Source organism: Somniosus microcephalus, chromosome 13 (genome assembly GCF_052327205.1).
Source record: "Somniosus microcephalus isolate GS21.2 chromosome 13, FLI_Smic_1.0, whole genome shotgun sequence".
In the NCBI taxonomy this organism is placed as follows: Eukaryota; Metazoa; Chordata; class Chondrichthyes; order Squaliformes; family Somniosidae; genus Somniosus; species Somniosus microcephalus.
The window spans coordinates 184,641,937-184,661,434 of NC_140999.1; the positions used below are offsets into that span (position 1 = coordinate 184,641,937).

Consider the following 19,498-nt stretch of genomic DNA (forward strand, 5'->3'; position numbering starts at 1 on the left):
GAAAAGTGGTCCAACTGTGGCTAACAAGAGAAGTTAAAGACAGCATTAGATCAAAGGAAGGGACTTATATTGTTGCCAAAAAGAGTAGTAAGCCTAAGGATTGGGAGGATTTTAGGATTCAGCAAAGGAGGACCAAGAAATTGATAAAGAAAGGGAAAATAGAATGAGAGTGAAATAGTGAAAGACATAAAAACAGACTATAAAAGCTTTTATAGGTATGTGAAAAGGAAAAGATTAGCAAAAGTAAATGTGGGCCCCTTACAGGCTGAGACAGGAGAAATTATAACGGAAATAAGGAAATGGCAGAGAAATTAAACAAATGCTTTGCGCCTGTCTTCACGGAAGAAGATGCAAAAAACTTTCCGGAAATATTGGAGAACCAAGGCTCCAGCGAGAATGAGGAACTGAAAGAAATTAATATTAGTAAAAAAAAAAATAGTACTGGAGAAATGAATGGGACTGAAAGCCAATAAATTCTAGGGTTTTAAAAGAGGTGGCTATAGAGATAGTGGACGCATTGGTTGTCATTTTTCAAAATTCCATAGATTCTAGAATGGTTCCCGCGGATTGGAAGGTAGCAAATGTAACCCCACTATTTAAGAAAGGGAGGGGGGAAAGAGTGAAAACGGGGAACTACAGACCAGTTAGCCTGACATCAGTAGTAGGGGAAAATGCTAGAATCTATTATTAAGGATGTGGTAACAGTGCACTTAGAAAATAATAATAGGATTGGGCAGAGTCAACACGGATTTATGAAAGGGAAATCATGTTTGACAAATTTGTTCGAGTTTTTTGAGGTTGTAACTACCAGAATAGATAAGGGGGAAACAATGGATGTGGTGTATTTGGATTTTCAGAAGGCATTCGATAAGATGCCACACAAGAGGTTATTAAACAAAATTAGGGCTCATGGGATTGGGGGTAATATACCAGCATGGATTGAGGATTGGTTAACGGACAGAAAACAGAGAGTAGGAATAAACGGGTCATTTTCGGGCTGGCAAGCTGTAGCTAGTGGGGTACCGCAAGGATCAGTGCTTGGGCCTCAGCTATTCACAATCTACATCAATGATTTGGATGAGGGGACCAAATGTAATATATCCAAGTTTGCTGATGATACAAAGCTGGGTGGGAATGTAAGTTGTGAGGAGGCTTCAAGGGGATATAGACAAGCTAAGTGAGTGGGCAATAACATGGCAAATGGAATATAATGTGGAGAAATGTGAAGTTATCCACTTTGGTAGGAAAAATAAAAAAGGAGAGTATTTTTAAATGGTGAGATTGGGACATGTTGGTGTTCAGAGGGACCTGGGTGTCCTTGTACACGAATCACTGAAAGTTAACATGCAGGTACAGCAAGCAATTAGGAAAGCAAATGGTATGTTGGCCTTTATTACAAGAGGATTTGAGTATAAGAGTAAAGACGTCTTACTGCAATTATATAGGGCATTGGTGAGACCACACCTGGAGTATTGTGTAGTTTTGGTCTCCTTACCCAAGGAAAGATATACTTGCCATAGAGGAAACCCTTCAAGGACACCTTCAAAGTCTCCTTGAAAAAGTGCAACATCCCCACCGACACCTGGGAATCCCTGCCCCAAGACCGCACAAAGTGGAGGAGAAGCATCCGGGAAGGCGCCGAACACCTCAAGTCTCTTCGCCGGGAGCAAGTGGAAGCCAAGCGCAGGCAGCGCAAGGAGCGCACGTCAACCCAAGCACCCCACCCACCCGCCCCTTCAACCACTGTCTGTCCCACCTGTGGCAGAGACTGTAGGTCTCGCATTGGACTCATTAGTCACCTGCGAACTCATTTTTAATGTGGAAGCAAGTCATCCTCGGTTCCGAGGGACTGCCTAAGAAGAAGAAGAAGAGTGCAACGAAGGTTCACCAGACTGGTTCCTGGAATGGGGGGATTGTCCTATGAGGAGAGACTGAGTAGACTAGGCCTATATTCTCTGGAGTTTAGAAGAATGAGAGGTGATCTCATTGAAACATACAACATTCTTACAGGGCTTGACAGGGCAGATATTTCCCCTGGCTGGGGAGTCTAGAACCAGGGGTCACAATCTCCGAATAAGGGGTTGGCCATTTAGGACTGAGATGAGGAAAAATTTCTTCACTCGGAGGTTGGTGAATCTTTGGAATTCTGTACCCGAGAGCGCTGTGGCGGCTCAGTCGTTGAGCATATTCAAGTTGGAGAACGATAGATTTTTGAATATTAAGGGAATCAAGGGCTATGGGGATAGTGTAGGAAATTGGAGATGAGGTAGAAGATCAGCCATGATCTTATTGACGGAGCCAAATGGCCTACTCCTGCTCCTATTGCTTATGCCGGTGACCGGCCTGCGCGGAACCTCCAGACCACTGTGTGGCTGCGCAGCTTAACTGGAACATTGATGTCAAGGCCATGGAGAGGGTGCAGAGGAAATTTACTAGAATGTTACCAGGGATGATGGATTTCAGTTACATGGAGAGATTAGAGAAGCTAGGATTGTTATCCTTAAAGCAAAGAGGTTAAGGGGAGATTTAATTTAGGTTTAAAATGAGGGAGAAACAGTTCCCACTGGAAAGGAGTGTCGGTCAGCAGAGGACACAGATTTAAGATAATTGCCAAAAGAACCAGGGGAGAAACGAGAATTTTTTTAAGCCGCGAGTCTAACCTGGTCTGCCCCTTTTCGGCCAACTACTCTGTGAGGAAATCATCAAGTTGGCACATCCCAAGGCCAATTACAAGCTAGCTGCTAAGGAAATTTTCTGTAGGTTGGCGCCTACTTGTAAATCCCTAACCGCTGCCACTGGAGAGAGGCCAGATTATCAAGGTCAGAACAATGCCAGTGTAGGAATTGGTAAATTCCTGACGAAAATACCGAGAGCGAGTCAATCAGCTAACCAAAACGATGTTTAATGCAAACTGGTGAAAGTAACAAACAAAAATGCAGGAGAACAAATCAACAGGTCCTTGCTTAATGCTGGCTCCACGAGGACCGAGAAGGGGAGGCCCCTCAGTCCGACGTCATCACGTTTCCCGCCATTGGGAACGTCACGTGACCCACGCGATGACGTCATCGCGTTCGGTCTTAACCCTTTAGAGACCGTACTATTTACATACAGCGAAAGAATACAGATTTAAAGGCAATTATATACATTCATATAAGAGTTCCTTGGTGGCTCTGCCACATGCGCCCCCCCAGAATTGTCTTTAATAACAAAAGTCAAACGAAGAGGAGGTCGGACAAGCCTGTTCGAACGACTCCTATATTCCCGGAGAGGAATTTGCTGGGCAGTTGATGAACGGGTGGGTGGAGCGATCCGGTCAGGTGTGGTAGCAGCGGGCGGTCGACCACGACGCGGTGGCTGTGCAGTTTCGACTGGTTGTTCGAGGTCCAGGTGCGCGGGCTTGAGGCGGTCGATTGAAATGTGGTCGGGCTTGCCACCGATGTCGACCAAAAAAGCTCGTCACCCGCCTGCAATACTCGGAAAGGGCCCGTATAAGGAGGCCTGAGCGGACTGCGATGGGCATCGTGACGGACAAAAACGAACTTGGCCCGCATTAGCTCCATTGGGATGTGGGAGGCTGGAAAACCGTGATGTGACGTTGGAATTGGCTGGAACACTTGGGCTGCTTCCCGGTGAGCTTCCAATTGGTCGGCTGCGGACCACGGCTTCGTTGGTGACGGCAGGAACTCGCCTGGCACCCGAAGTGGCTGGCCATACACCAGTTCCGCGGCAGATGACTGCAGGTCTTCCTTTGGTGCCGTACGCAAACCAAGCATGACCCAAGGCAGCCTGTCTACCCATGCAGTGCCCTGGAGGTTGGCTCTCAGCGACGCCTTCAACGACCGATGAAAGCGCTCACATAACCCGTTGGCCTGTGGGTGGTAGGCCGTGGTGCGATGGAGCTTGGTGCCCAAACAAACCTAAGGCTACAGTGTTCCAAAGTTCGGACGAGAATTGTGGACCGCGGTCAGACGAAATATCTGATGGGACGCCGAACCGTGCCACCCACGAGGAAATAAAAGCCCTGGCGACATCCGCGGAGGTAGTGGACGTTAGAGGAACCGCCTCTGGCCATCTTGTGGTGCGGTCGACCATGGTCAGGAGGTGAGTGAAACCTTGTGATGGCGGAAGTGGCCCAACGAGGTCGACGTTGACGTGGTCGAAACGGTGTTCCGGTACTTCGAAGGTGGCCAAGGGGGCTTTAACATGACGTTGCACTTTGGCAAACAACGCAGGTGTTCGCCCAGTCGCGGACGTCCTTGCGCATCCCTCTCCAGACGAATTTGGATGTCAGTAACTTTTGAGACGCCTTCACGCCGGGATGTGAAAGTCCGTGTATGGCGTCAAAGACTTTCCGACGCCAGGAAACCGGAACGATCAGGCGGGGATCCCCCAAGGAGATGTCGCAGAGCAAAGAGGTACCCGCCGCGTGGAAATGCACATCTGTTGGCTGGAGGCAGGAGTCGGTACGAAATGCCTGAGTTTCCTGGTCGGCAGCCATGTGTGAATAATCTATTCCCAGCTGGACGGCCTGGACGGACGCCCACGAGAGGCAATCTTGCCGGCCACGTGACGGGTGTCGGTGGTAAACTCTGAAATAAAGGTGAGTTGTCGCTGCTGCCGAGCCGACCACGGTTCGGTAGTCTTGGCCATAGCAAAAGTCAGCGGTTTGTGGTCCACAAACGCGGTGAAGTGACACCCTGCCAAAAGAAAACGAAAATGGCGGATAGCCAGAAACAGCGCCAACAACTCCCTGTCGAACGCGCTGTACTTGCACTCATTACTGCGCAGTTGGCGACTAAAAAACACCAGTGGCTGCCACGCGCCATTGACCCACTGCTCCTGCACGGCTCCGATGGCGTAATCAGAAGCGTCGGTTGTAAGAGCGATGGTGGCTCCAGGCAGTGGGTGTGCCAACATCGTTGCGTTTGCGAGAGCAGCCTTTGTGTCTCTGAAAGCACAATCCATCTCAGGTGTCCAAACCACGGGTTCCTTTCCCGGTTTACCTCTGAGGGCCTCAGAGCGGTTGCATCAGTTGCGCGGCCCTGGGAACAAAACGGTGGTAAAAATTTACCATACCCAGGAACTCCTGGAGGGCCTTGACGGACTGTGGCCGCGGAAATGCTGCGATCGTCTCCACCTTTGACTGGAGTGGCGTCGCCCCCTCCGAAGTGATGCGGTGGCCCAAAAAGTCCATCTGCTGCAGCCCGAACTGGCATTTGGCCGGGTTGATTATCAGGCCATGCTGATGGAGGCGGCGAAAGAGGGTGTGCAGATGACTGAGGTGTTCTTCTTTAGTGGCGCTGGCGATCAGGATATCATCGAGATACACAAATAAAAATTTACGGTCCCGCAGCACCTAATCCATAAGGCGCTGGAACGCCTGAGCTGCATTTTTGAGCCCAAATGGCATTCGGAGGAACTCAAATAGGCCGAAGGAGGTAATAACCGCCGTCTTTGGGATGTCCTGGGGGTGTACAGGCACTTGATGGTACCCACGGACGAGGTCAACCTTGGAAAAGATCGAATTCCCTGCCAAATGCGCAGAGAAATCCTGGATGTGTGGTATGGGGTACCTACCCAGAGTTGTGACATCATTAAGCCGTCGGTAGTCCCCGCAGGGCCGCCATCCACCGCCGGGTTTAGGGACGATGTGGAGCGGCGAGGACCAGGGACTATTCGACCGGCGAATAATCCCCAACCGCTCCATTGTGGCGAACTCCGCCTTAGCGGCCGCGAGTTTGCTGGGTTCTAGTCGCCGAGCCCGTGCATAGACTGTGGAGCCGGTCGTTGTAATGTGGTGCTCCACCCTATGCTTGGCGGTCGTGGCAGAAAAGGTGGGCCTGGTTAACTCTGGAAATTCACCGAGAAGGCGGGTGAATTAGTTGGGCGCTGGCGAAGCGCAGGAGACTGTGTGCGACGCGACTGAACCTCGAAAGCACGGGATGGAGTTGGACGTGGTGGCATTGATCAGCCGATGATTTTTTAAATCGACCGACAAGCTGTTGGCGCATTAAAAAATCGGCACCGAGGATCGCTTGCGAAATTTTGGCGGTGATAAACTCCCATTGGAAGAGCTGACCCCCGAAACACACCTGGGCCCATCGTTTCCCGAATGTACAAATAGCACCGCCGTTGGCAGCTTGGAGGGGACAACCGCGCCTCCCAGCCCGGATGTCGAGGACCGAGGCGGGAAGGATACTACACTGCGCTCCCGTGTCGCATAAGAACCGCCGGCCTGAGATGGAATCGGTGATATATAATGGCTTCACGGAATCGCCAATCGCCATCGTGGCCGTGGGGCCTACTTCAGGTTCGGTGTTCCCGTCGTGCGGTTGGTGCTGGTGTTTCTTCGTTGCTTTAGGCTTGAACCTGCAGGGAGGGCGGCAGCATCGGGCCGAAACGGGCGTGGTAATAACACCAACCGGATGGTGGAGGCGTCAGGGCGGGGCCCTTCTGGGCGGGATGCCTCATGGCGGCGCAGTGTTGTTACATGACGGCATAAATTGTGTCGGCCTCGGCAGCCAGCGCCACACAATCAGCAGTTTCCGACCTCGCGAGGGCCGCTTGCACCTGCTCGGGCAATTGGCTCAGGAACAATTCCCGAAAGAGGAAACACTGCGGTTCTGAACCAAGGAGCGTGAGCATCTGGCTCATTAACTCCGACGGCTTGGAGTCGCCTAACCCGGGCAGCGTGAGTAACCGCCGTGCGCGTTCTGACTTTGTGAGGCCGAATACCTGGATAAGCCGCGCCTTAAGGGTGTCGTACTTGCTGTCCGCCGGGGTTTTTTCCAGCAGGCTGATAATCCTCGAAGCCGTGGAGCTGTCGAGTGCGGAGACCACGTAGAGGTAACGGGTCTGATCCTGCACTACGTTCCGAAGTTCGAACTGAGCCTCTGCTTGCACGAGCCAGGAGGCCGCCTGTTGTTCCCAAAACTGAGGGAGCTTCAAAGCCACTGCGTTTGCTTCCATCATGTCACTGCGTCTCGCTTCCTCCGCGAAGATCGTCCGCGAAGATTTGGGGTCACCACTGTAGGAATTGGTAAATTCCTGACGAAAATACTGAGAGCGAGTCAATCAGCTAACCAAAACGATGTTTAATGCAAACTGGTGGAAGTAACAAACAAAAACGCAGGAGAACAAATCAACAGGTGCTTGCTTAATGCTGGCTCCACGAGGACTGAGAAGGGGAGGCCCCTCAGTCCGACGTCATCACGTTTCCCGCCGTTGGGAATGTCACGTGACCCAAATGATGACATCATCGCGTTCGGTCTTAACCCTTTAGAGACCGCGCTATTTACATACAGCGAAAGAATACAGATTTAAAGGCAATTATATACATTCGTATAAGAGTTCCTTGGTGGCTCTGCCACACCAGCAGAAAATTGACTTGCTCTTTTTACTTTTTCTATTTAAAAAGTAAAAGATAGTTAGGCTATGATTTATTTTGCATCTTAACAAATGACATTTGAGATTATTAACTTAGGCAATAAATATCAACATATTTACACCAGGTGCAAGTACAAACTTGGCATGCGTGCCAAAGTGTGGCATTCTCAAACCTAACCCTTTGAGTTGCGGCGGTAGCAAGCTAGACGAGATTCTTGCATGTACTAACAGACCTTCTGTGATATTGATCATAGCATGTTAACTAATGCCCGGTTTTATAAAGACAGGAGGATCACACTGTGCAATGCGTCTAATACTCAGCTGTACTTAACATGTACCTATTTAAGGCCACAATTTTGAATTCCCGCAAATTGCCGGATCCTGAGGCCAGAGTTTAATGGCCGTCTGGCGAGTGAAGTTTGCAATTTGCCAGGTCCTCATCAGAAAGAAAAAATCAACATCATTTAATATAATTATCTGCCATTCCTGTACAGCATTCTCACAGATCGGTCCATTAATGGTTGAAGCACTGCCTGTCCGAACAGGAGTTTTACTGGAACATGTCCTATTCTGATTTAGAATTATGGGTAAAGGACTCTCTTGGGGATAAATGTGCCATACAGATACTCATGGTGGCAACAAGCCTGCCAACAGGAAAGTCCCCCAGGTTCAATCCCTGGTCTGCGCTTGGATCAGCCACAAGTTGCCTCCCTGTCCCGGAGACGGGGAATGAGAAAGAGGGGAGAAACTGCTCTGGGTTTCTGCTGCTGAGCACTATCCAGTGACGTTTTGCCCAACCACCAGCCCCCTCCCCCCAGAGGCCAGCCGGTACCTTTGCAAGACATAAACGAGCATAAAAGAGGCACTGCCTTCAGAAGAAGAGAAGAAACTTAATTAAGAGTGATGTAATAAAACTCACTACGCACTTGGTTCGAGTATAAAGCAAGGCTTTAATCAACTTGTTTCAAAACATGGAGGTCTAGTTATCTTTCACTAGTTCCTGTTTACACAATGTCCTGGGCAAGCTGGGCCCACGCCCGAGTATTTATACTCCTTGGACGGCGCCATCAGCTGGCCGTCCAGTGTTATTTCATGAGTCTTTCTTCATGGATCATAAGATTCATGTTCATGTACATAAGAGTACATGGAATATTTCACCAAGTATTCAGCGAGCGCTGGCAGACTATTGGACAGCAGCTGAGCCCGATCCTCTCCTCGCTTGACACCCACGTGCTTCTGGTACGGGCTGCTGCTGAATGACCATTAGGGGCGGCAACCCTGGCCAAGTTTACTTTACGCAATCCAAGGGCACTGAGGCGCACACAGGATAGACTGGGTCATTCTGGCCTGCACAGCTCTGACCCGGAGACTTTACATCTGAGCCATTGGAGAGCCAACTATAATACTTTTAGGATCCAAGTTGGATGAGGCTGCAGATATAGATTATGGAGCTAGACAGACAGACAGAGAGCTGGACATATAGAGAGACACAGACAGAGAAAGATAGATATAAATACAGGAAACTCTCGATTTACCGGCACCTAAATAACCGGAAATCTCTGTTAACCGGCAAAATGCAGGAGTAGGTTCAGGTAAGTTTTACTTCAGATTAGTGGCCGTTCCTGGATCTGTGGCCATGTAACTGGGGTTCCTGCACCTGTCGCTATGCAACAGGGACGCCTGGATCTGTGGCCGGGGTTCCTGCACTTGTTGCTATGCAACAGGGACGCCTGGATCTGTGGCCGTGTACGGGGCTCTCGTACCTTGGTAAGTATACCTCTCTGTAATCCGGACTTTTTGATAAACCGGCACCACGCCGGTCCCGTCGGTGCCGGATAAAAAAAAGTGTTTCCTGTACAGCACAGAAACAGGCAATTCAGCATAACTGGTCCACGCCGGTATTAATGCTCCACACGAGCCTCCGACCACCGCAGATTGCAGGAGACTACTTGTGTCTGTACACAAATGAAAGATCAATTTAAATTTTGAGTTCAGCTCTTACCGATGTACATCTGGGACCCGGTCAGCCAGTCCTGCGTAACTAGCAGCAATGGTGTTAATTTCTATTTGTTTCAGGGAAGTGCTGTGATCATGTCTTTTGTCAAACATGTAGTCAGATCGGTTTATACCCAAAGTAATAGGCTGAAGAAGGAAAGAGAAAAGAAAAAAATTACCAACTTGGTTGACTCAAAGAACAGAAGAGGCGGGGCACTTTCAACACAAAATGCTTCCCCATTTAACTTCCGCATGTATAAATTTTAAGAATTTGACGAAGTTCTACATTTTGTTCCCCAAGGCCTCACCAATCTTCTCCCCTCCCACAGAGGTCACTCACTGGGTAGCGATTAGGAGTGGAAACTGGCTGTTTTACCCGCTCTAATCCAGAAGCATCGAGGACAATTTCAGCACCTTCGCCGCTGCTTAACTCAGCTATCTCAACACAGGCTGGCATCAAACCTGAACGATCTCGACGACAACTTGTTTTTATATAGCGCCATTAATGCAGTAAAACCGTCTCAGTGATTCAGCGAGTGCATCAACCATCGGAACTGCCAGGGAGAACCTTTTAATTGAACTTTTTTTTAATTTTTTAAATCTTACCCCTGCTAGAAAGTCCCTATTAGGCGAGGACAACATATGATTCCTCTCATGCTCAAATATCTTGCAGGCACTTTTTCCTCCAACGCCATCCCTGCAGCAAGACTCCCAATTGAACAATGGTCACTTGGGTAAAGTACTAGAGAGAGTACACAGTCCCCAAGCAAGGAGTCGACATTTTCAGAAGAGATAAAGGGGAAAAATTAACTATATGTAGGAGGCCATTCGGCCCCTCGAGCCTGTCCCGCCACGCAATCAGATCATGGCTGATCTGTACCTCAACTCCCATTTATCCGTGCCTTTGATCCATATTGCTCGATATCCTTATCTAACAAAATTCTATTTAGATCAGTCTTGGCAATTTCAATTGACCCCCCAGCAGCACTTTGGAGGGGAGCGAGTTCCAGATTTCCACTACCCTTTGTGTGAAAGAGTGCTTCCTGATTTAATTCCTAAATGACCTCACTCCAATTTTAACGCTGTGCCCTCTTGCTCTGGATTTCCCCCCACCAGAGGAAACAAACAGTTTCTCTGTATCTACCCAATCAAATCCCTACCCCATTTTAAATAACAACAGAAAATGCTGGAAAAACTCAGCAGGTCAGGCAACATCCGTGGACAGAAATTTGAGTTGACGTTTCGGGTCGAACCCTTCTTCAAGGGTTCGACCCGAAACGTCAACTCAAATTTCTGTCCACGGATGTTGCCTGACCTGCTGAGTTTTTCCAGCATTTTCTGTTGTTATTTCGGATTTCCAACATCCGCAGTATTTTGCTATCCCCCATTTTAAATACCTCGATTAAAGGTTCGTTTGCACGCCATATGCACGTGTGCTTTATCCTTTCTGTGTGTTTGTTGGTAAAAGGGCAAGATAGAAATCAGAGTGTTTTTTGATTGAGTGCTTTATTTTCCTGGTTACTGAATAGTGATAGATAGTTGTAAAGTAAATATACACATGAAATACATTTGCTTGTATTGAGAAGAGTGCTTTTATTAAATTTATTTGTTCCTGGGATGTGGGTGTCATTGGCAAGGCCAGCATTTATTGCCCATCCCTCGTTGCCCTCGAGAAGGTGGTGATGAGCTGCTGCCTTGAACCGCTGCAGTCCGTGTGGTGAAGGTACATCCCACAGTGCTGTTAGGGAGGGAGTTCCAGGATTTTGACCCAGCGACGATGAAGGAACGGCCGATATATTTCCAAGTCAGGATGGTGTGTGACTTGGAGGTGGTGGTTTTTGCCATGTGCCTGCTGCCCTTGTCCTTCTAGGTCGCGGGTTTGGGAGGTGCTGCCGAAGAAGCCTTAAACAAGGTGCTTTCTATTAAAATGAGTGCACATGGCTAAAACGGTGTTGCTGCTGCCAAAAATGTGACTAGTCGGCAATTTTTATTGGACAACGCTGCCCTGGAGCATTAGTGGTGAGAAGTCCAAAAACTGTGATGTCGTCCAATGCAAATCGGATAATCTGCATGATGGGGGCAGGGAGCAGCAATGTCAGATTGTAAAGAGCTGCTTACGTTTATGCTCCATTGTAACTCATTTGGACTAAGCACAAAAGTAATTAGTGAGCCCCACATTCAAGGCGAGGGCATTTGCCTGCCCGAGCTGAACCACTCAGTTTAGGGCACTGCACCCAAGTGAGGAAGTTAAGCGAGGGAGTGTAACAAATTACGTGGGAGGGGAGGGGGGAAAGGCTGGAAGAGTTTCCTCCATGGGCGAGTGGATAATGGTGCAACACTTGCCTAAGCCATACAGACCAGGTGGCCCCCAAGTTCAGCTCCTGGCCTGTGCTGAACCAGGTGATGGCAGCTAGGGCAGCAGTTAGGCTACTACTATTGGTCTCAATGTCCCCCCCCCCCCCCCGGGCTAAAGCGGGGTGGGGAGGCCCTCCTCGTCAGGACAGCCTGTTGACACTCATTAAATGGCCCCGTCTTGGGAGGACTCAGGGCATCTGTGGTCACTTTGGAGCCACGAAAAAGCTAGATCAGAGTATTTTCTAAATGGCGAGAAGCTAGGAACTGTGGAGGAGCCGAGAGAGTTAGGGATCCAAGCACAGAAATCACTAAAAGCTAGTGGACAGGTACAAAAAATAATGGAAAAGGCTCATGGAATGTCAACCTTTGTCTCAAGAGGGCTGGAACTTATGCTACAGTTGTATAAAGCTCTGGTCAGACCCTATCTGGAGTGACTGTGTTCAGTTCTGGGCCCCGCACCTCAGCAAGGATATATTGGCCTTGGAGAGGGAGCAGTGCAGATTCACCAGAATGATATCGGGACTAAAAGGGTTAAATTATGAGGACAGTTTGCACAGACTGGGCTTGTATTCCCTCGAGTATATAAGATTTAGGGGTGATCCAATTGAGGTGTTTAAGATGATTAAAGGAGTTGATGGGGTAGATAGAGGGAAACTATTTCCTCTGGTTGGGAGGGGAAGTCCAGAACAAGGGGGCGTAACCTTAAAATTAGAGCCAGGCCGTTCAGGGGTGATGTCAGGAAGCGCTTCTTCACACAAAGGGTAGTGGAAATCTGGAACTCTCTCCCGCAGAAAGCTGTTGAGGCTTTGGGGGATTGGGGCCGGGGCGGTCAATTGAAAATTTCAAAACTGAGATTGATAGATTTTTGTCAGGCAAGGGTATTCAGGGATATGGAACCAAGGCAGGTAAATGGAGTTAAGATACAGATCAGCCATGACCTAATTAAATGGCTTACTCCTGTTCCTACGTTCCTTCCTATGTCAGCGTATCAAGGAGCGCGATAAAACAGACTCGGTCACTGATATCTTCCCACACTGTTCAAGTCAACAGCCGGGGTCAAGGTTGACCAACAAGTAGCATTGCAGGACATCGTGGCGAAGGGTTGGAATGTCCCGTATTATCAGTTTAGGAAGACAAATGTGGAGGTGGCAGGGAAAGGGAGAAAAAAAATCCCACTAGCAAAAGTACACAGCAGCTTCAGGACTTGTTTAATGCAGTACCAACAGGATCATAGAAAGTTACAGCACGGAAGGAGGCCATTTCGGCCCATCATGTCCACACCGGCCAACAAAGAGCTATCCAGCCTAATCCCACTTCCCAGCTCTTGGTCCGTAGCCCTGCAAGTTAGAGCATCCCAAGTGCACATCCAAGTACTTTTTAAATGTGGTTAGGGTTCCTGCCTCTACCACCCTTTCAGGCAGTGAGTTCCAGACCCCCACAGCCATCTGGGTGAAGACATTTCCCCTCAAATCCCCTCTAAACCTTCCCCCAATTACTTTAAATCTGTACCCCCTGGTTTTTGACCCCTCTGCTAAGGGAAATAGGTCCTTTCTATCCACTTTATCTATGCCCCTCATAATTTTATACACCTCAATAAGGTCTCCCCTCAGCCTCCTCTGTTCCAAGGAAAACAGACCCAGCCTATCCAGTCTTTCCTCATAGCTAAGATTCTCTACTCCCGGCAACATCCTTGTAAATCTCCTCTGTACCCTCTCTAGTGCAATCACATCTTTCCTGTAATGTGGTGACCAGAACTGCACGCAGTACTCTAGCTGAGGCCTAACTAGTGTTTTATACAGTTGAAGCATAACCCCCCCCTGCTCTTGTATTCTATGCCACGGCTAATAAAGGCAAGCATTCCATATGCCTTCTTAACCACCTTATCTACTTGGCCTGCTACCTTCAGGGATCTGTGGACATGCACTCCAAGGTTCCTTTTTTCCTCTACACTACTCAGTGTCCTACCATTTAATGTGTATTCCCTTTCCTTGTTAGCCCTCCCCAAATGCATTACCTCACACTTCTCCGGATTGAATTCCATTTGCCACTGTTCTGCCCACCTGACCAATTTACTGATATCTTCCTGCAGTCTACAGCTTCCTTCTTCAGTATCAGCCACACAGCCGATTTTAGTATCATCTGCAAACTTCTTAATCATACCCCCTATATTCAAGTCAAGATCGTTGATATATACAGGAAACTTTGTTGTATCCGGCACCGACGGGACCGAGCTGTTGCCGATCTATCAAAAGTGCCGGACAAACCAGCGTTAATGTTGAAGCATACAGAGGTTTTCATCTCCGTATCTAACAACAAACACTGTTGCTTAGCAACAGCTTCAAACAGTCGGCCTGTACCTTGGAAGCGTCTCTGTAGCTTAGCAACAGCTTCAGAGAGACTTTCCAGAGCCTGACTGTTGAAAACAAAGCCACGAGAAGAAAAAAAACCTAACAAAACGGCTCCTGATTTCTGCCGGTAGATCGAGGTTTCCAGACATACAACCTCCGGATAAACCAAAGTTTCCTGTACCACAAAAAGCAAGGGACCGAGTACTGAGCCCCGTGGAACCCCACTGGAAACAGCCTTCCAGTCACAAAAACACCCATCAACCATTACCCTCTGCTTCCTGTCTCCGAGCCAGTTTTGAATCCAACTTGACACTTTGCCCTGGATCCCATGGGCTTTTAACTTCGTGACCAGTCTGCCAGGTCACACTTAAAATTCCTCACTTAAACTGTTCCCAATACTGCCAGTGATGGTGATGTTGTACAGCTCAAAATCCTCTCCACACACAACCCACACGTAGGTCAGATTCTATAAACTACATTGCTGAAAGTTTCCCACAGTTCAAGGCAGTGTCTTAGGCCCAACCATCTTTAGCTGCTTCATCAATGACCTTCCCTCCAACATAAGGTCAGAAGTGGGGATGTTCGCTGACGACTGCAGTGTTCAGTGTCATTCGCAACTCCTCAGATAATGAAGCAGTCCATGTCCACATGCAACAAGACTTGGACGACGTTCAGGCGTGGGCTGATAAGTGGCAGGTAACATTCGCGCCACACAAGTGCCAGACAATGACTATCTCAGACAAGCGAGAGTCTAACCACCGCCCCTTGACATTCAACGAAATTACCATTGCCGAATCCCCCACCATCAACATCCTGTGGGGGGGTCACCATTGACAAGAAACTTAACTGGACCAGCCACATAAATACTGTGGCAACAAGAGCAGGTCAGGAGGCTAGGTATTCTGTGGCGAGTGTCTCACCTCCTGACTCCCCAAAGCCTTTCTGCCATCTACAAGGCACAAGTAAGGAGTGTGATGGAATACTCTCCACTTGCCTGGATGAGTGCAGCTCCAACAACACTCAAGAAGCTCGACACCATCCAGGACAAAGCAGCCTGCTTGATTGGCACCCCATCCACCACCTTAAACATTCACTCCCTCCACCACCGGTGTACCGTGGCTGCAGTGTGTACCATCTACAAGATGCACTGCAGCAACTCGTCAAGGCTTCTTCGGCAGCACCTCCCAAACCCGCGACCTCTTCCACCTAGAAGGACAAGGGCAGCAGGCGCATGGTAACACCACCACCTCCAAGTTCCCCTCCAAGTCACACACCATCCTGACTTGGAAGTAAATCGCCGATCCTTCATCGTCGCTGGGTCAAAATCCTGGAACTCGCTCCCTAACAGCACTGTGGGAGCACCTTCACCACACGGACTGCAGCAATTTAAGAAGGTGGCTCACCACCACCTTCTCAAGGGCATTAGGGGTGGGCAATAAATGGTTGTCTTGCCAGCGACGCCCACATCCCATGAACGAATTTAAAGAAAAGAGGACCGTACACTCTCACACACTCGCCGATACATTTTCTTTTAAAATCAGAAATCCTGGTGAACAGAACGATCCCTTACTTTTAAAAAGGCTCCATTTCCCCCCCCTCCCTTCAATAGGATAAAACAAGATACACTACCTGGCTAATACCTTCTGCAAGCACCTGCTTGTAGATCTGGAAGAGGCGAGCTGTAAATTCATCGACTTCTACGGTGCTGCAAGAGATAGCAGAGAAGTCGTATTTGACAAGGCAGCAGCAAAGCATTAAGGTTCCTCGCTGCACAATGGGAACGCTGCCACATTAATACTCTGCAATTGAAAGAAGGCAGAACTTGCACTGCACTCTGCCAAAGGTTAGGCTGCACCAGCAGAACGCTTTCGACATATTTTCACACACTAACCTACAGGCCTGAATTCATACATACTCTAGCAAATCTCCCAACATGCTGCTCACGGCAAGCTAGAGGATGCAAGCTTTTATAAAAAAGGACAGTACGGTACGTTATACCATGCACGAACCATCTGGAGTCCCGCGTTCAGTTTTGGGCACCGCACCTCAGGACCGATCACCTCAGCACAAGTCACTGGGCAGCGATCAAGAACAGGAACCCACAGACGATTTCTCCCTCCCTCCCTCGCCCAGTGGTGTCGAGACCAACTGTTGCAACCCGACTGCCACAAAGGCCGAGACCAGCCAGCTCAGCACAGACTGATAATCTAATCTGGGACTTTCCTGGCTTAAATCAAACACAGTCTTCAGCAGCTGAACCATCAGGGCTGCCATATATGATTTGGAGAGGTGCTGCCATGGTCTCAAGACTGTAGCTTGCTGGAAGAGACATACCGACATAATTTATTGTATCAAAACACTGAAGGAATTTACAGATTTTAAATTTATTTTTAACATGTACATTTCTCACAACAATGTCTAATCTCCCATAGTGTTGCTCACTTACTTATGCACTGTTTTAAAATGATATAAATATTATGCCATTCATTACAGTGTATTATTATTCTACTGTTAAGACGGAGCGTTGCTTAAGCTGGCCTGTCCCTTTAAGGCCCGAAAGACTGATTGCGCTAAGTAAACCCAGCCTGAGGTTATTCAGAGTTTAATTAGGAACAGGAGGAGGCCATTCAGCCCCTCGACTTTGTTCCGACATTCAATGAAATCATGGCTGATCCACGACCTAACTCCATCCACCGGCCTGGACTTCATATCCCTCAACACCCTTGGCGAGCAATTATCTATTGATCTCAGATTTATAATTATTAATTGAGCTAGCATCTACTATTTTCTGTGGGAGAGAGTTCCACACTTCTACCATCCTTTGTGTGAAGAAGTGTTTTCTAACTTCTCCCCTGAATGGCCTGGCTCTGATTTTAAGGTTGCCCTCGACTCCCTCATCAAAGTTTCTCTCCATCTGTCCTCATCAATTCCTTTCAAAAATCCTAAAAACCTCAAATCAAAATCATCCCTTAACTTTCTATATTCCAAGGGAACACAGGCCTAGTTTATGTAATCTCGCCTCATAATTCCCAAACTGCTATGGTGGGAATTGAACTCGCGCTCAATTACTAGCCCAGTAACATAGCCACTTGGAAAATAAACCAGTAAAAGTGGTTGCCAGGTGAACCGGCAAGGGTTGGTTGCCAAGTGAACCGGCATGGGTTGGTTGCCAAGTGAACCGGCAAGGGTTGGTTGCCAAGTGAACTGGCAAAGGCCGATCTATCCTTTCTAGGGGTGCGATGCGGTTTGGTCAGAAAATGTTGCCGTTTGGAACGTGCTCGGCAGTTTCAGGTGGCAGCTCAGAATCACCCAGCACTTCCCGAGATCGTTTTTGCACCTGCAACACTGCGTGATGCCCACAGGTGCTAAAATTTGCCTGCAGGAGAAGGAGGTGAATCAAAAAAGAGAGAAAAAAAACAAACACAGGCACACAGAACCAATTAACACTTGCCAGCCCAAAAACAGTCATCCTCGCTCCAAAAAGAGCAGCCTGTCCCAAGTAATAACGACAGACCATGTTCTTTGTGCAATTGCACGTCCCACCCCGAGGCGTCTTACCTGGCGAGTGCTTGGGTTAGAAATTTGGAGTCTTGGCTTATTCTGTCAACCAGTATGTTGAAGTCTTGCTGCACCTCAAACGCCTGTGTAAACAGTTCCTTCGGTACCGGCGACGGGAACAGACTAAACGGTGCATAGCTGGTCGTCTAAAAAGGTAAAAGATCGATTCCAGTCACTAGGTGAAGCATAGAAATTGTCAGCATTAAAGAGACATTACCAAATAAAGCATACCGAATCAGTATCAAAAAGAAAAGAAACACTACAAATGCTGGAAATTGGAAACAAATAATTGAAAATGCTGGAAACACACATCAATATCTGTGATAGGTTAATGCACTGGGTGTAGACTCCGTTCTGACGGAGGGTCAGTACCCAATGTTCCCTCTAATTTCTTTTCCGGGCACGGTCCCTGTAACTGGCTGCTCGGCCCATTCAAATTTCGCGCATGCGCGGTTTCTCCAGTTTTAAAGGCGGTGAGCAGCTTGCGCGGGACCTCCAGACCGCTGCGCGGCTTAGGGGTAACGTGGTCTATACCTAAATGTTAACAACTTGCATTTATATAGCGCCTTAACTGTAGTAAAACGCCTCCAAGGCGCTTCACAGGCGCGTAATCGGATTTTTTTTTTTTTTTTTTTTAAATTGACACTGAGCCTGAGGAGACGACATTTGGAAAAGTGACCAAATGCTTGGTCAAAGAGAGAGAGAGAGAGATAGGTTTTGAGGTGGAGAGGTTTAGGGAGGGAATTCCAGAGCTTAGGGCCCAGACGGCTGAAGTCACGGCCGCCAATGGTGGGGCGAAAGAAACGGTGGATGAGCAAGAGGCCGGAATTGGGGGAAACAGAGTTCTTGGAGGCTTGTAGGAGCTGGGGGAGGAGAAAAATAGGGAGGGGGGAGGCCATGGAGGGATTTGAACACGAGGATGAGAATTTCAAAATCAAAGCGTTCGGGGACGGGAGGCAATGTAGGTCAGCAAGCATGTGGTGGTGGCGGGAACAGCCTTTATTTTTTATACTTTTGGGTAAAGAACCTGTTAGAACTGGATCTAGTATCAACATATTAATATGTCTTCTCTCTTTACAGACCTGTTGTGTGTTACTCTGTTTTTAGATCTTACCGAATCAGAGTGTTACTGATCCAAAAAATGGCAGACGAGTCAAGCCCCTCCCCACAAAAGGAGAGCAGTCTGTGAGTGAAGGCTCCCTTACAAACAAACAATCATAAATACAGCTGTCGCTAGTCTCATGAAAATAATCCGGCTGTTGCGTAATTGTCAGCATGGCATGTAACACAATATGCTTTAACTGTGGGAGAACATATTATTCTCCCTCACTGTAAGCAGACAGAATGTCATGCCAGAGCCAACACTCAATGCGATAGCAAAATACTGCGGATGCTGGAAATCCAAAATAACAGAAAATGCTGGAAAAACTCAGCAGGCCAGACAACATCCGTGGAGAGAAAATAGAGTCAACGTTTCGGGTCAAACCCTTCGTCAGGACTGAAAAAGCACAGGAAATGAAACAGATTAAAAGGCCAGTCTGGGGGCTGGGAAATGGGGATGAGAACACAAAAGAGAAGTGAAGAGACATTAAGAGGTATTCAAAACCAGACGAGATGGTGATAGGACTAGTGGAGACAAAAGATGGCTCTAGATTAGGTGTGAAATGCACTGGCAGAATGGGAGACAGCTGCCATGTGGGAGAGAAAAAAAGGGGGAAGGGCACAAAACAAAGGTGTGGATAAAAAATATATATAAAAATGTAATAGGGGCCGAGGTTATGATCTGAAATTGTTGAACTCAATATCGAGTCCAGAAGGCTGTAAAGTACCTAATCGGAAAATGAGGTGCTGTTCCT

At 48.1% G+C, this 19,498-nt stretch overlaps 1 protein-coding gene across 3 annotated transcripts in view; it reads right to left on the reverse strand.

The window, feature by feature from the left end:
• The window catches only part of gss (glutathione synthetase), a 75,667-nt gene that overhangs the window by 38,216 nt on the left and 17,953 nt on the right, over positions 1-19,498 (reverse strand). For all 3 annotated transcript variants that reach the window (XR_015080678.1, XM_086005788.1, XM_086005789.1), the window contains exons 3-5: positions 17,643-17,788; positions 15,714-15,789; positions 9,389-9,528 (exon numbers count right to left, since the gene is read on the reverse strand). Coding sequence is in view for 2 of the 3 variants with exons in the window: in XM_086005788.1 (XP_085861914.1) it covers positions 9,389-9,528; positions 15,714-15,789; positions 17,643-17,788 (362 nt within the window). In the remaining variant the exon portion in view is untranslated. The remainder of the gene's footprint in view (positions 1-9,388; positions 9,529-15,713; positions 15,790-17,642; positions 17,789-19,498) is intronic.